The sequence below is a fragment of the Hermetia illucens genome, chromosome 2, assembly GCF_905115235.1.
Source record: "Hermetia illucens chromosome 2, iHerIll2.2.curated.20191125, whole genome shotgun sequence".
Classification (NCBI taxonomy): Eukaryota; Metazoa; Arthropoda; class Insecta; order Diptera; family Stratiomyidae; genus Hermetia; species Hermetia illucens.
Window position 1 is genome coordinate 39,847,515 of NC_051850.1, and position 14,193 is coordinate 39,861,707.

At 39.9% G+C, this 14,193-nt stretch overlaps 1 protein-coding gene across 1 annotated transcript in view; it reads right to left on the bottom strand.

Annotated features, from left to right (window-relative positions):
- LOC119649384 (MOXD1 homolog 2) overlaps positions 1 to 14,193 on the bottom strand; it is a 310,141-nt gene that overhangs the window by 75,749 nt on the left and 220,199 nt on the right. The window contains exon 5 of the mRNA XM_038051502.1: positions 60 to 341. Within this exon, the coding sequence (XP_037907430.1) occupies positions 60 to 341 (282 nt within the window). The remainder of the gene's footprint in view (positions 1 to 59; positions 342 to 14,193) is intronic.

The window sequence follows — 14,193 nt, forward strand, 5'->3', positions numbered from 1 at the left end:
TCTAGATTTCTTCCCCGCGGATGGTCCTGAATTTAAATCGGTTTTTACACGAAACTTACCCGTATTAAATGATGCTTCCGATTTATGTCTTCCAATTTGAACATTTTACACCAAAATAGCGTATCATCTCCACGTGGCAATTCAACGTCCTCGTTGCGTAGCTCCAGGATGCGGACACGCTCGTCCTTGAAGGGCTTCGGGGGAATTCGGTACTTTTCTGTCAGGAATAGAGGCCGATATTCTCGGTATGCTTCCAAAGGATCAGGAAGCGACCCTGGGACCACAGATCCGTGACGTGGCTCATCCTCGTGATACATGTAGATAATTCGCATAGTATCGTTCTGAAAATATAAAATTTAATTGACAGTTTAGAAATATTTCCACTTTTGGGAAAGTTGCAAAATTCATGTGTCGGAGAAGAAGTGAGAATGACGTCAGCGCAGATTTTGAAGTGGAAATATGAAATTGGCACTAAATAATTGAAGGATGAGAAAATGGGAAATGTACTGAATGTTAATGCAAGCAATGCCCACGCTAAGTCATCAGTATGACAGAGATACAAAAAAAAGTATTTGAAATCAAGGATATAATTTCGTTCAATTCTGTCGGTACAGGTAAAAAGGATATAACACCTCCAGAAAAATGGTGGAGCTAAAAGCTAAAAGCAGCCGAATATCATGACCAAAAGGAGTCTCTTCTAAAAGTTTCAAGGATAAACATAACAAAATTGCAATTAACCAGAATCAACCAAACCTACACATTGGTTGGAAACGTTTTCCTACACTACATTTCCCAGAATTTTGGCTATAAACTCGGCTTCATTGACTTTCTTGAAAAAAGGGACCTAACTACAGATTAAGCTACCATTCCCGAAAAATTACGGCAAGAAACTGTCAATGGATGTTCCTAGTTGCATAGGCTTAGCTAATACCTTCCCGGCAAAAAAAAGCTGGACTAATATGTTTTTCTCTGATTATTTTGGAAATTGGTGACCAATTATTAAGCCCTCACTTACTTTTGACCCTCTTTGATGAACGATAAGGGGAAAAGTCCATCTCGCGATAGAGAGGTACTAATAGACGCCTCTTCTTTTCTTTGGTTCGTTAATTAGGTTGCACAAGAAAGCATAACTGAACAGATTAACAAGAAAAATTATACTGACTTAGTGATCCCACGTTAGGCGCTATTTTAACAAAACTAGTGGACACCCATCTTTAAATGCTGACTTTGTTGCTTCTGATCTGGTTTGAGGGGATACATTCGTTCAGTACATTTGGAGCTACTACAGGGGATATCTAACAAATTACAATTTAAAAATAAATCAAACTTGTATTTCTGAAGCTGAAGAATGTTTGTTAGTATCATTTCCCGCCTTAGGCATACGCGTATTTTTAAAAAAAATCTACTGATGACTCCTCTTTTTCAAGTAGCCCCTGTAGCACAAATGCGTCTTGGTTACTAAGCATCCTGATGCCTCAAAGGAAATCAGAAATGATGAAAGTTACAAAGTAATATACCAGGACTTTCATTGAATTTCCTTTGTTAGTCTGTTCAGTTTGGGCGTTCAAGATGGGGTCAATGAAGTATGAATGAATTATTAAATGTTTGTTTAAAATGAAAACTTATGGCACTGAATTTCCTGCCATCCAAAGGGTCGTACCAAAATTGCCCATATCGACGTTCGACAACTCCATTGTGAAGTATCTTCCTTTTCACACTTACAGTGGATCCTAGTTATCCCTTTTTTACTCTAGCAACGTGTGGAACGTATGTCTAATTGCCGTTCATTCATTCTATTTTCTGCCTTTTTTAAATTCCTTGACTTCGCGGAAAAGGAGCCGAATCTAGAGAGGTAGGTGATGTCAAATGGTCCGTCATAAGTCAACGGTAAAAAAGATCCTCACCCGGAATGCAAGAAGCGTGGCGATCGGAATACTGAGATAGCTTGAGTCCTAAGGTACCTTAAGTTCCAAATTTAGGCTTCATTTTTAGGGAAAAGAAAGGTTCTGGGTGTGGATACCGGCCAATCATTAGGGGAGCGCGATGAGAAGTATATTTGTTTTTTTAATTTTTTGACTGAGCGATCCTTTGCAAATGAATGTAAGGAAAAGTAAACCAAACAACGTCCAAACCGGAAAAACAGTAGCAATTTTATGGCACATCAAATAAGAAGATTCCCGGGAATGTTCAACCGCTCCTGGGGGAGTGTCCTACCCACAGGATCGCTCGGTAAAAGAAGAATTAAATGTAAGGCAAGTACTAGAGTTTAAAAGAACTTTAAGGGACGAAAAGGCCACTGGAACGTGTGAATCATTCAATCAGGATCGGTCAGTTTCTTCTTGGTTTTCTGATGCGTTTGGACCATATGATCCATGAATATGAAACTGTAACTCGAATGGAAGCATCCACTGGTATCTCTAAGAAAGCTAGGGAACTCCCGTGGGCTTTTCATCCAGTGGATAACTGAGAGGAAATTTGATCCATCAAGATTTGGTGTCAGCATTCTATGATCTTTCCGTAGGGACACCTATGTTATCAGGTGGATCCGGCACCAGGAATCCATCAGTTTAGGAAAACAAAACAATACTTTCTCCATAGAAATGTGCCTTATATAACGATAAATTCCTTTTGACAATGTCAAATAATTCATAAAATTATCCACTTGATTCAAGTAATGAACAAACAACGATAAGCATAAATCAAAAGACGAGCGCCAAATCCATCTACTCTCTGGAGATGATGAGAAGAAAAGCAGTTAACATAATTGAGAACAGTAAGTTTTCTTTATCGATATTATTAAGCGTTGTCAAATCCGATATCGCCAATCGAGAAGACCCACGTTTCTGACAACTTAGGCCTAAACTCAGCGGTCTACACTCATTATAATTGATATCCACTTCATGCTATGTAAGCGTCTAATGAGTTGCCTTTGCGGAAGCCTGTTGGCCGCAATTTTTTTTATGTTGTCAGCATTGCACTCGTCTGAGATTTTTACCCTCATTTGACTTAGGTACTCATTCACAGCTGAGTCGACTGGTATCCAATGTCAAACCATATCCGGGCACAATGCATTCTGAATTTTCATAATCATAATTTATTTAATTTATCATAATTCCTTTCGTTTTCTCCGAACGCAATAAATTTCAACGCGATTTAGGTTATGCTCTTATTGTAAAACTTTATGCCGTAAATTCTGATGGGCTGGGTCTAAAACGCGTGATTTTTCACAGTGACGTTAAAAGAACAGAAGTAGACAAAAATCTTCCTGTCTTCCCAGACTGGCTAGCGCAGAGAGAAACAAATACATGTCAACATGGACGAAATTGATCACTTTTCAAGTCAATTCGAACATATATTTTAAGCATCCCCAACCCCCCGGTCGGGTTATGAAATAATCCGACTTGATTAATTAAAAGAGGACTAGACCTTTTCTTCCTGGAGTCGATTAAGACGTTACCCAAAAATACCCAGTCGACATTCTGGAGTGGAGGACATCTAGCACACTATTTCAAGTTCATTGTTTTGATCTTGTTTATACTTCCATAAAATACATTGAGGTACTCAGGAATTTTTCAGTGAATTGAGCGCCTAATTTGCCCCATTATTCTGTGACTCTGGTTTTCACTCTTCTCAAGGGATCTAGGAAATTTCTGTTGCTATGCGAAAGCAGTGGATCCTGACGGCATTTTGTCTCTAAATTGGCAAGCCTTTGCGGCGTTATTATAACGTTTTCGAGAAACGTTATCAGAGCCAGCCAGGTCTCTTCCAGCCATCAATCTTTCCCGAAGATTCTCTGAAATGAGAATCAGGATAGACGAAAACCAGGACTTATGTTCTGAGGAAACTTTAGTGGAAGATATCTTCAGCGCGACTGTAGGGGTTTAATGCCGGTCTCAGTTATGACCATTCTGTCGACCGATCAGAGACTATTTCAACCCCGTAGGTACGCATCATGACAGGCACCTTTGATGAGCTCGCAATCAGAGTATAATGGTAGCGATTTGGCAATCGTTGAGGGACTCGTGCGATTATGCCCAGATGATAGGAATCCATTCCTCTTCCTGGACACTCATCTTTTTCAACTGTTCCCACAACCACCTTCGAATATTATTCGGATTCAACCCGCTTTAAGGCAAGAGCTACGAATAATTCTATTTCTTTCCCGTTCATAGTTTCTGCAAGGATTCGAAAATAAACAAAGTCGGTCCCTTCTTCACGGTGCTGGCTACCCCTTCGGTCTATAGTGGAGGGAGAGATTTTAATTTGATACAATATCGCTAAATGAAAAAAAATTTGCGGTAATAGAGACCCTTGAAAACATAGTGGAAACAGCATTAGAATCTAATGTTTTAATATTTTAACTAACAAATTCTTATTTACGCGTTCTAGAAATTCAATGATTTTCTTTATCCATATTGTTAGAGATACTTAAAAAAATTTGTACTGGGTAAAAGTACCATTATAGAAACTAGAAAATCTTCAGATAATTTCGGAGAATAGCATGACTAATCGACCACTTTAATGACAAGTTGCTAAAGCCGCTTCACGTTTATAGTCCAGGAAATGAATAGGCATACTAAACTCACTCCTTTACTCAGAAATTGGTTCTGGAGACAAGGAGTCGCCGAAGGCTCTATCTGAGAAATAAGGCATGCTCAACCAGTTGCGCCAATACGTAAATAACAGTCATCACAGCTTCGACTTTGCAATGTGGCAAGACCCCACTTTACCTCGTACTTTCCTACCTTCTATAGCGGGTTCGCGAGGTCTTATCTATTCTGTGTAGTAAAATCCAATTACACTAAGACGATTCCTCGTAGATCTTAGGAAGCAGATGGCATAACCTTCCCCGAGGGACGGAGGGTCTTAAATTTTGTCCGTGATAATGATCGCTTCTACATTCGGCTGTTGTTTGGTCTTTAAATAAAAGTGTTGGATTCAAGTTTCATCTATGGTCAAGGATGAAGACAAAGGTCGGTCCTGGTCTCAAGATTTGTCCTTATCCTTTTCTCAAGATTTGTCCCATTTCTTTTCTATGATCAGTTCATCGAAGATAATTCTATGAGTACTGCCATATTAGATCCTTCTGGCCTCAACTATATGTTTGATGGACACTTCTTGATTTACTGTTCAAGAAAAGATACTTCATTCTTCAATTTGCTGAACGTTTGCCAGCAAATCTCCTTTAAACTCCAGTTATGATCCAAAGAGAGATTTACCCTTCAACCCGCGAAGGTGACGTGGGAAATACTTCAAGGAATGGATGGAAGGAGATCATCTAGGTCCAATATACATCATTTATGTTAGATACTTTTGTAAGAGTAAAGATGCTTTTCGCAGAAATTTTACTAAAAATGATCCACAGATTCCAAAACCCGGAAGCGCATTTAAAGAAAAACTGCCAAGAAAACGTCAACTTCAACAAGTAGAAATGACTGCAGTAGATGAAATATAAAGATTGCAAAATGATGGATACTTGAAAAACTTTCGAAAGTCTCAATAAAATCGGATACGAGAAACTCAACGAGTAGATAAGAATGAAAATATGACAAGCATGAGCATTATATTTCCAAGTGAACAGAAAAGCAAAATTAAATGAGTCTATCTGATGTGTTTGATATAGATAAGAATTTCTGAAGGATGAAGACAAAGTAGTTTGAACTTCCAACAAAAAAACTTTTAAATTATAAAAGATATATTCAAGTGATATGGATTTTGGACCAATAATTCCAAAACAATGTTAAAATTAGAAGCAAATAGGAATAATCGAAAATCCAGAAAATTGAAAATAGTTCGATTTAGTGATTTAGTACTGAAAATGCTCCGAAACGACAAAGCGTTTGCTCTGCATGAAATATCCGCAAAACAACTAAGAGCAAAGGGTCTGGTAGTCGATTTTTGGGTTAGCCGGAAGTGGAACAGCTAAGGAAGTCTGCCAGAGGGGCTAGACCAAGAAGACTTCATACAGAAGATTCATCTTGCGTCACGCTGCTTGAATTTGTATGGTGCACGAAAAATATTGTGCACATTGGACGATGTTCAATCATTTAGAGGCGAAAAATTCCGCACATTTTTTTCTGATGTTGGTGTCGTGTATGTGATTTATGGGGTGGGAAAGTATACACAAGAAAACGTTCTAGGCTTCATCGACATACACGCCAGTTAGTCACCTCGTACCTAACTCGCGTATATGCGATGACATTTTGTGCCGCCCAGAAACTCAATTCATTCCTCCCGTATGTAGTGTTCTTGGGCTGACCACTAGATGAGCCAGGATTTGTCTTAAATGATAATAGATTATTGTGCGAGACGCTAGAGCCGTTTACGAGTCCTCACAAGGTGAAGGCTAAAAATCTGAAAAAACATACGAAGCAAAGGATCTGAAACCAATCGAAAGAACTAACCAAATTCCGGAGCCTGAATCAGTTCCGACGATTGCGATTTCATTTCATCCTGACCTCAAATTGCAGTAGTTCGAGAAACATTTGATTGTACTGAAAGCCTTCTTACATAAGCTTATGTATATGACAGTCCCAACGACTTTTGATGGACTGGTGCACCTAAGTTCAAATGTATTCGCTACCCAGAGTAGCTTCCTCTGATTCTGACTGTAAGCACGAGTCATTATTTCCGTTTAGTGTTTCGATCATAGCAGGTTTCTGGTCCTAAAATCATCTAAGAATAACTACGGGAGGGCTATAAATATAATACTATAAACATAATTTGAAGGGGCTACCTTTTTCCTACTCGACTCTATAAATCGCTCACAGCTTTCAAGATTAAATGCTAAATCTCTCATGTCATATCTAAATGTTATTTAACCCTAACATTTAAATATCAAAGGCAATAAATTATGAGTTGTGTTAAATGAATTTTCTTTGATATATCTTCTGTTTACCCCTTTGCATCCATACTCTGGACCAACAAAAGACATCATAAACCTTTCAAAATTTCAACACCAATTAGTTTTCAAGCGACTCCAGTGAAATGAAAATGAGAAATGGTTAAAAAGCAAACCCATTAAACCTCACGAAATTTTGGAGATGAAATAAATTGAGCATAGGCACCATGGCATCTCTTTCGCTATGGAGAATGTGAAATTGAGATGCGGTATCATTGCATACTAGAATACATAATGTATGCATGGATTCACCATATCCGAGCGGCAAGAGACAACCACCCGAAGGGCTTGCTTATCCATAATGCATATTTATCTGAGTGGGTTGTAAAGTGGCATGCTCACTTACAACGGACGCACTCCTTTCATTCCGTCCCATCCCATCTCGTTGCTGATGACTTGGTGTGGCATCTTTATTATATTTTCTTGCCATTGAAAATCCAACCGCAAAACATTACCATAATAAGAGGACATTATATTGACTCTGACTTAACACACTACTGGCTCAACTGAGTGGCTCTTTTCTGACTTTTTTTTATTTCTTGAAGACATTAAATTTCCAAGGATGGATAGCACATAGCATCATCCAGTAGTCATCATCTCGGTCGTTCTGTGCAAGGCGAACACACGTGCTCTAAAATGTCTCAAGTGGATAATGTTGTGACGTTATGTTTGATGGCCATCATCAGGCACCGTGTACACTCCACGCAACATGACGGACTGGATTCCACTGGTGCTGGGCGACCATGTTCAATGGTTCCATGTGTGCTATACGGAATCCTTGCTTCCACATTCTTTAAATGGACTGTGTATTATATGAGTTATATTTGTGCAAGGTTGGGCTACTGTTTACAGAAGGCAGAATGTGAAAGTGAGCTAGAAGGCCAGGAAAATATAAAAAAGAAAAGTAAATTGTGAAAATGGACCATGCGGTTTGTGGATAAACATGGCGAGCAAATGCTAAAGATGCAAATGGGCTACAACAACATTCATATGCCTTATAATGGGGGACTGAATCGAAAAAAGTTTATTCAGCTTATTTTACATTTCACTGATTTTTTAAGGAGTCTGAGACGGGGTATATAATATGTAGTTTCTACCAAATTGTACTTATGTGCATATAAACGTAACTCTAGATGAGTAACTGAATTTATTTAGTCAGTTCAGGTAACTGTTCTCCAAACGAATCTTAGATAAAGTTGCTTTGAATTGGGAGACCCTCTATTCTAATTAATAGCACCCACATGAAGTTCCTGATTGACTTTGTGTCCGCAATCTTGCGACTACTAAAAGCAGCCATTAAGCTGAGGTAACTCAAACACCAGTCTCTCCATGCAGCCAATGCCTCGTTCAATTCGCACATATGACTTTCAACATACAATTCATCGTTGCAGAAGCGCAATCAGTTATGACCGGTCTTGTTTTCCAAACACAGCCTCCTCATCGACATTTGAGGCAACAGTCGACTCGTTAAAAGGTATGGCAAAGTGGAAACACCAAAAGTCCAGGACACCAGTCGATTGAGCGTCGTTACTCGCCCCTGTCAGTGCTGTAGAAATTAGTGTGTTCAATATACCAGCCCACTTCATTTCGTTTGGAAGACAGCAAATCATTGGCAAGTACAAGCGTTTGTATACCTGCACGCTGCCAGATCAGTACCTCCTGCTCATCGTCGAGGATTTTCTTCAAAAAGCAAAAGCAGGGAATCAACCTACCCAAGATTTTTTTTTCAAATTCTAACAGTGGAGAAAGAAGAAAACGACCATCACATCTATAATACGAGTCTACCCGGTTATCGATAGCTATTCCTTCGCCAGGTCAGCGGTCTGCGAGCTTAGCCAATGTCCTGTATTGCAGTGGGTTTGTGTTTTTAAGTTCACCATTCTCCCTTACGTCAAATTGAGGTGCGCAGTTTGAGTCAGCTATTTTCACCCAACTATAAGCTTCTAAGCGTACACTTTGTTGTGTCCTAATTTCTAGAGAGATTAAAGTTGGCAGAAAATGAAGTTTAACAGTGGAGGTATGCAGCGAAAACCTTGTCAAAAAAGTGTTGCAATGAACGGAGTTTACTCAAGATCTCTCTCGCAGCAGAACCTGGAGCGAAAGTTGCAAAAACTGGTTCTATCTGGCCCTTCATGAACGGTTTTGGCATCTTAATAAGTTTTGGGCTAGCTTTGCCCGACCAGCTCAGATCGTCTTTTGATTATCGTTCAAACCACACACGGAAAATTTATTGAATAATCAATGCAAATTTTTGAATCTATGGTTGACCCGAGTTTTCCTGGCTTGAATATGTTTCTACCAAGTAAACCTTTTGTTTAATAATCTTCACCGACGGGTCAGTCATGGAAACCAGATCGGGCGCAGGGATGTTCCCGGGAAATCCGATTATGGAACTTTTCGGAAAAATGACGACCAGGCGAAGATATATGCCTTTTAATTGAAGTCGGGCAACATTACCAACACTAAACAGCAACAACATGCTAGAATTAGATCTTGGCATCCGGTCATTCACTGTCAAATCCACTATGGAGGAGACAATTGCACGGATTCACGCTGTCGAATGGAGAAATTTGAACTTCAGCTGGCAGGCGAAAATCTTTGTGAAGGGACGCTAGGGTGCCATTTTTCCTGTTCCTTAAGAAGTTGGACATGAAAACCTTAATGGGACACTGCTCCTTGAATTACTACATGGATCAAATTAGGAGTGGTAGTCCAACAAAGATACCTTGGTAAGGTTTCCTTCAACGAACTTTCTTAGATTCACGAAGGACTACGAACACCGTAGGCAAGAGGCCGTTGAATAGGCAATCTCCGGGCATAGTACAATAGGCCTAACAAAGATCTGAGTGCTTAGAGCTGCGGCTTCCCCCACTAAACTGAACTCTTCTTCTTTTTCTTCAGCCTTTGTCCCGTTCACAAGCGGGGTCGGCTCGTCGTGATCGGCTTCGCCATTTGGCTCTATCGAATGCCTGATCTGGGTGCAATCTCGAGGCTTTCAAATCCCCATCCAGCGTATCAAGCCACCGTTGCTTAGGTCTGCCTTTTGGTCGTTTACCATCGACTTCGATGTTCAGACCAATCTTTGCAAGTGAATTCTCGTTTGCACGAATTGCGTGACCATACCATCGAAGACGACTCTCTCGCAACTTTTCCACGATCGGTGCAACCCCATAACGATCGCGGATATCCTCATTTCGGATGTGAATATACTAAACTAAACCACTAAACTGAACTAAACTAAACTAACTAAGTCTTCCAATGCAGGATGTAATCCTTACATCCAGGAATGGGTATACTGTTTCGGATAACCTGTCACATGATTATTTCTTCAATATGGAGATGATATGACCACACATTGTTTCGTTGGCTTTGATTTTCCAGCAGACCAACCATTGCTCAACCGGACAAGGCAGACAATATGTATCAAATGAAGCAGAGGGCCGAGGACATTCTCTAGGCGTGCCCTTATTTTGATGAGAGATTCTCATCCGGTGAAACCGTTTTTTGATAACAATGCAGCCTTGCCTATAAAATATGACCCGATAATTTTATGGATATGTGAAGGTAGCTTTGCTTTGATTTTGGAGTGCCTGTGCAATGTGAAGGAATACGAAAGATCAGCACCTTTTAAAGCAACCTTTTTCGGGGGCCAACCGATCAACCTGCTCGACAGTTGCGTTGTAGCTTGCAGCACAACTGATGTCAAGACTTCATTGTAAATTTCCAGCTTAGCCGGGTAATGCCAAAGCGGGGACGATCAAGTAGGCTGGATGGCCCCTTGACAACACATCCAATTCATAGTTCGTCGATATGACAGCCCCAAGGTCTTTGCTCTGGCGAGATTAGTCTCGAGCCTCAGTACATGTACTGCTATTTTAGTGAAAGTGTTGAAAGGCTTACAAACTACCTTACAGAGGTGTCTTCCAGGGCAGTAAACCAAAGAAATTGTCACAGAGTCAGAGCGTATATAGACTTGACTTGCTTATGGTCCTTGACGAAATATTTGATTGGAAAGTGCTTTATACGATTTTGAATGAATCGCCATAACCTTTGTCATCAGGTGTTTCACATTATAAAACTTGTACCGAGATGCTATAAAATGATGTTTGCTGGTGAGACGGTTCTCCAATATAAGGGGATGTCGATCCCACTGCTGGCGAATAATTGTAATTCTGTTTTACATTAGCTAGTATCATTCGCATTCTCATTGGCAGATTGTAGAAGAGCCCATTTTTGCAAAATGCTCTGATTGATTAGGACCACTGTAGATTTTACCATAGGTAAATTGCAGATTTGCACGTTGGATTAATTCGGGACGATTAAATTTCGGTAGGTATACGTCTGTCTGCACCCTTGGAAACAGTGGTCGGGTTTAGATCGCCAGTCGAGAGTCCTTTCGATAGTGGCCGAAATCTTTACTTCACTTAGAAGTGCATAGGGCATTCTCTATAATTGGCAGTGTGTTGTTACTGCAGTTACTGCAATGACCATAATTAGTTTTGATTAGTAGGGAAAGGGATCTTCCTTGCCCAATATACATTTAGCTTGTGAATGAGAGTATACATAAATTTCCGGGTTAGGATGACACTTTGTCAGGAGTTCAAATATTTGGGGGAAAGAATCCCCAAGTTGGATTTGCGGAAACCACTGTTGGTCATTACTAAGCCTTAGTTTTGACCTTTTTTCGTTCCTTTATAGGTTATCATTTATTACTGAGCTGTCCTTTATTTTAGTTATTATCTTTCTCTTCTTGCTAAATAATCATATGTTATTGTTAATTTATAATGGTTTGTGGAACTACGGGATTTCCAGATTGACCAAATGGCGCCCAATGTGGGCGATAACAAGGAAGTTCGCCTTGACGTTCTTCAATGATCCCCTTGTTGCGAAATCCTATCGAAAAACTCATAAAGATCACCTTGAAGGATGTCTGCATCATTTGAGTAGTAAAATGTCGTAAAGAATTAAAGACAATGCCTATAGTAATCAGTGTTATATGGAATACAATCATCACCTGAAGACGGCAGGCCAACAGATCGTAATCTCCTTTTTTTCGTAAAACTAATTTAGTTTCAAAATATCGAAATCTCGACGAGTGTGCGCCTTGTTACTTGTTACATACTACGTGTACCAAGTATCAATCAATCAACCTTGATGATCCTAGAAACTACGAATACCACACCGGTCCACTAACGTTGTAGCTTCTCGGAAAAGAATGCCAAAAACACCCACGAAGTACGCAGAAGTAGAGATATTTGCATGTTTAATGTAGACTAAGCTGTAGGATATATTAGGGAGCCGCAAGGAACTAGGGTAACACAATACTCCTTTTGACATGCGCAATTCGTTTGATTTCTCGAGCTAGTCGGTAATAATAACCGCAGGACGACTAATTTCATAAAGTAGCTTAGCGTGAGGCTCATTGTAAAAGAACCCCTTGCATTCCCGATTCTGGCTAGCAAAGAGCAAACAAGCAAGCGTCAGTTTCGCCATTTTTTTATGTTCTTGGGATAGCTCTTCCCTCCTGGTCATTTTCAGCCACTTAGGATGGTTTTCTAGACATCGCCCAATCGACTAAGTTATCACAAACCGGTCATGGAAGGAAAAAAATCATCTCTGCAGTGAGGAGGGATGAAATGGTTGAAGTCGTAATTTATGCTTTGTGCCAACCAATTCGATCGATTTTCGATTGCTTTTTCAATATGGATATGTTAACCTCAGACCTGATGCGAAGAGAGAAAGGGAGATCACCCTTGAGCCCGGGTTTTTTTCCGGACCTCGGAATAGAAATTTCATTGAAAGGAGGCTACAATAGGAGGTCTCGGATAATTTTCACTGCGGCCATGAATTTGCCTCTCCATTTAGAATATAATTCCTATAAACTTTATTACACATTAATTCAGTGCAATTACTTCAGCTTGACTGAAAACAACAAAACAGAGCCACCTGTCTCATCATTGTTCCATTCAACGTCCAGATAGTTGTTTGCGTCGAACTTTCCCATTTTACCTACATTTAACATGGAACTGTCGCCTGAATAATTGACAGAACATAAAAAATATCTGGCAGGGTAATTTGAAAATAACTTGCTGACCCCACATTAAGGTGGCCAGGATATCCAATGGTTAAGCCCCATAAGCTTTAAATTCAATGGGACAACCTGCACCTTACTGTCTACGAAGAAATCGATAACTTAATTGCTGCACCTCTGAGGTGTGCTATTGTTGCATTCTGCCGTACGTTAAGTGTGGATTTTGGCCGTCATTGCCCTTTAAATGTCCCAAGCTTTAGAGAATGTAATGAGTTTTCTTGCAAACCATTCCATGCACAAAAAGTTATATGAAAGGATTTAGGGACAAAGTGGCATGTTTAGTGAGGAATAGAAAAGTGACCACTGCATGCGATGTGGTGTAACCACATGCATCCAGCATGCATGCAAAGGCAAAAGCAAGCAATCAGTTACGTCTTAATGTACGTAACAGCCCCTCAACACCTTTACGACCTAACCTGGGTGATGATGGATGGAGTTACCGACGTTTCCAATGCAAATTTATAAGGACTAAATCAGGGGACTTCCTTTCCTGAGAAATGATTATAAGCAAAAGGCTACGCTTAGTTGCCATTCAAGGAAATCACGTCTAAGAGGAAGCACAAGCTAGACACGCTGTTCATTCCCACTGATCTTTGTAGGCGACCACTATTCATCATCACGACATCCACTGGCAACACTTATTTGCAATAAAAGTGAGTAAACCTCAACGGTCATGAGCGAACATTTTTGTGGCCGGACTCCTTGTGTCACGTACAACCCCATTACAAAGTGCCTATTACTCAGATGGCATTTTGATGTTATTGCGCTCTAAAGAAAGGAGGAAGAGCAAAACAGGCAGTCGTTAGAGTCTCGGAGGCTCTAATCCTTTCGAATGGGCTACAAAATCGGCGAATTTCTTCTCCTTGTAATAACTAAGTTGTAAAAGTAAAATAGGAAAAATTTATCCAATGGGCACGCAATATTATTAAATGTAAATCAGGAAGAAAAGGTTAAATGTGGGCTAAAGTACGGACTCCTATTCTCGGAGTTTATGCTAATTCTGATTTAATTTGACCTCAAGTGACGGTGGAGCTAGATTCTATTTTTAAGATGTTTTTCTTTCTCTGGGGTTTATTTTAGATTCAGATAAAATTTATTGCAAGGAAAACCGCCCGCTTTTATGGTTTATTCATAGTTGTGAATAGGCAAATGTTTATGACACATTTTTCACGCATGTTGGCCTGCATTTTAAATCAATAAC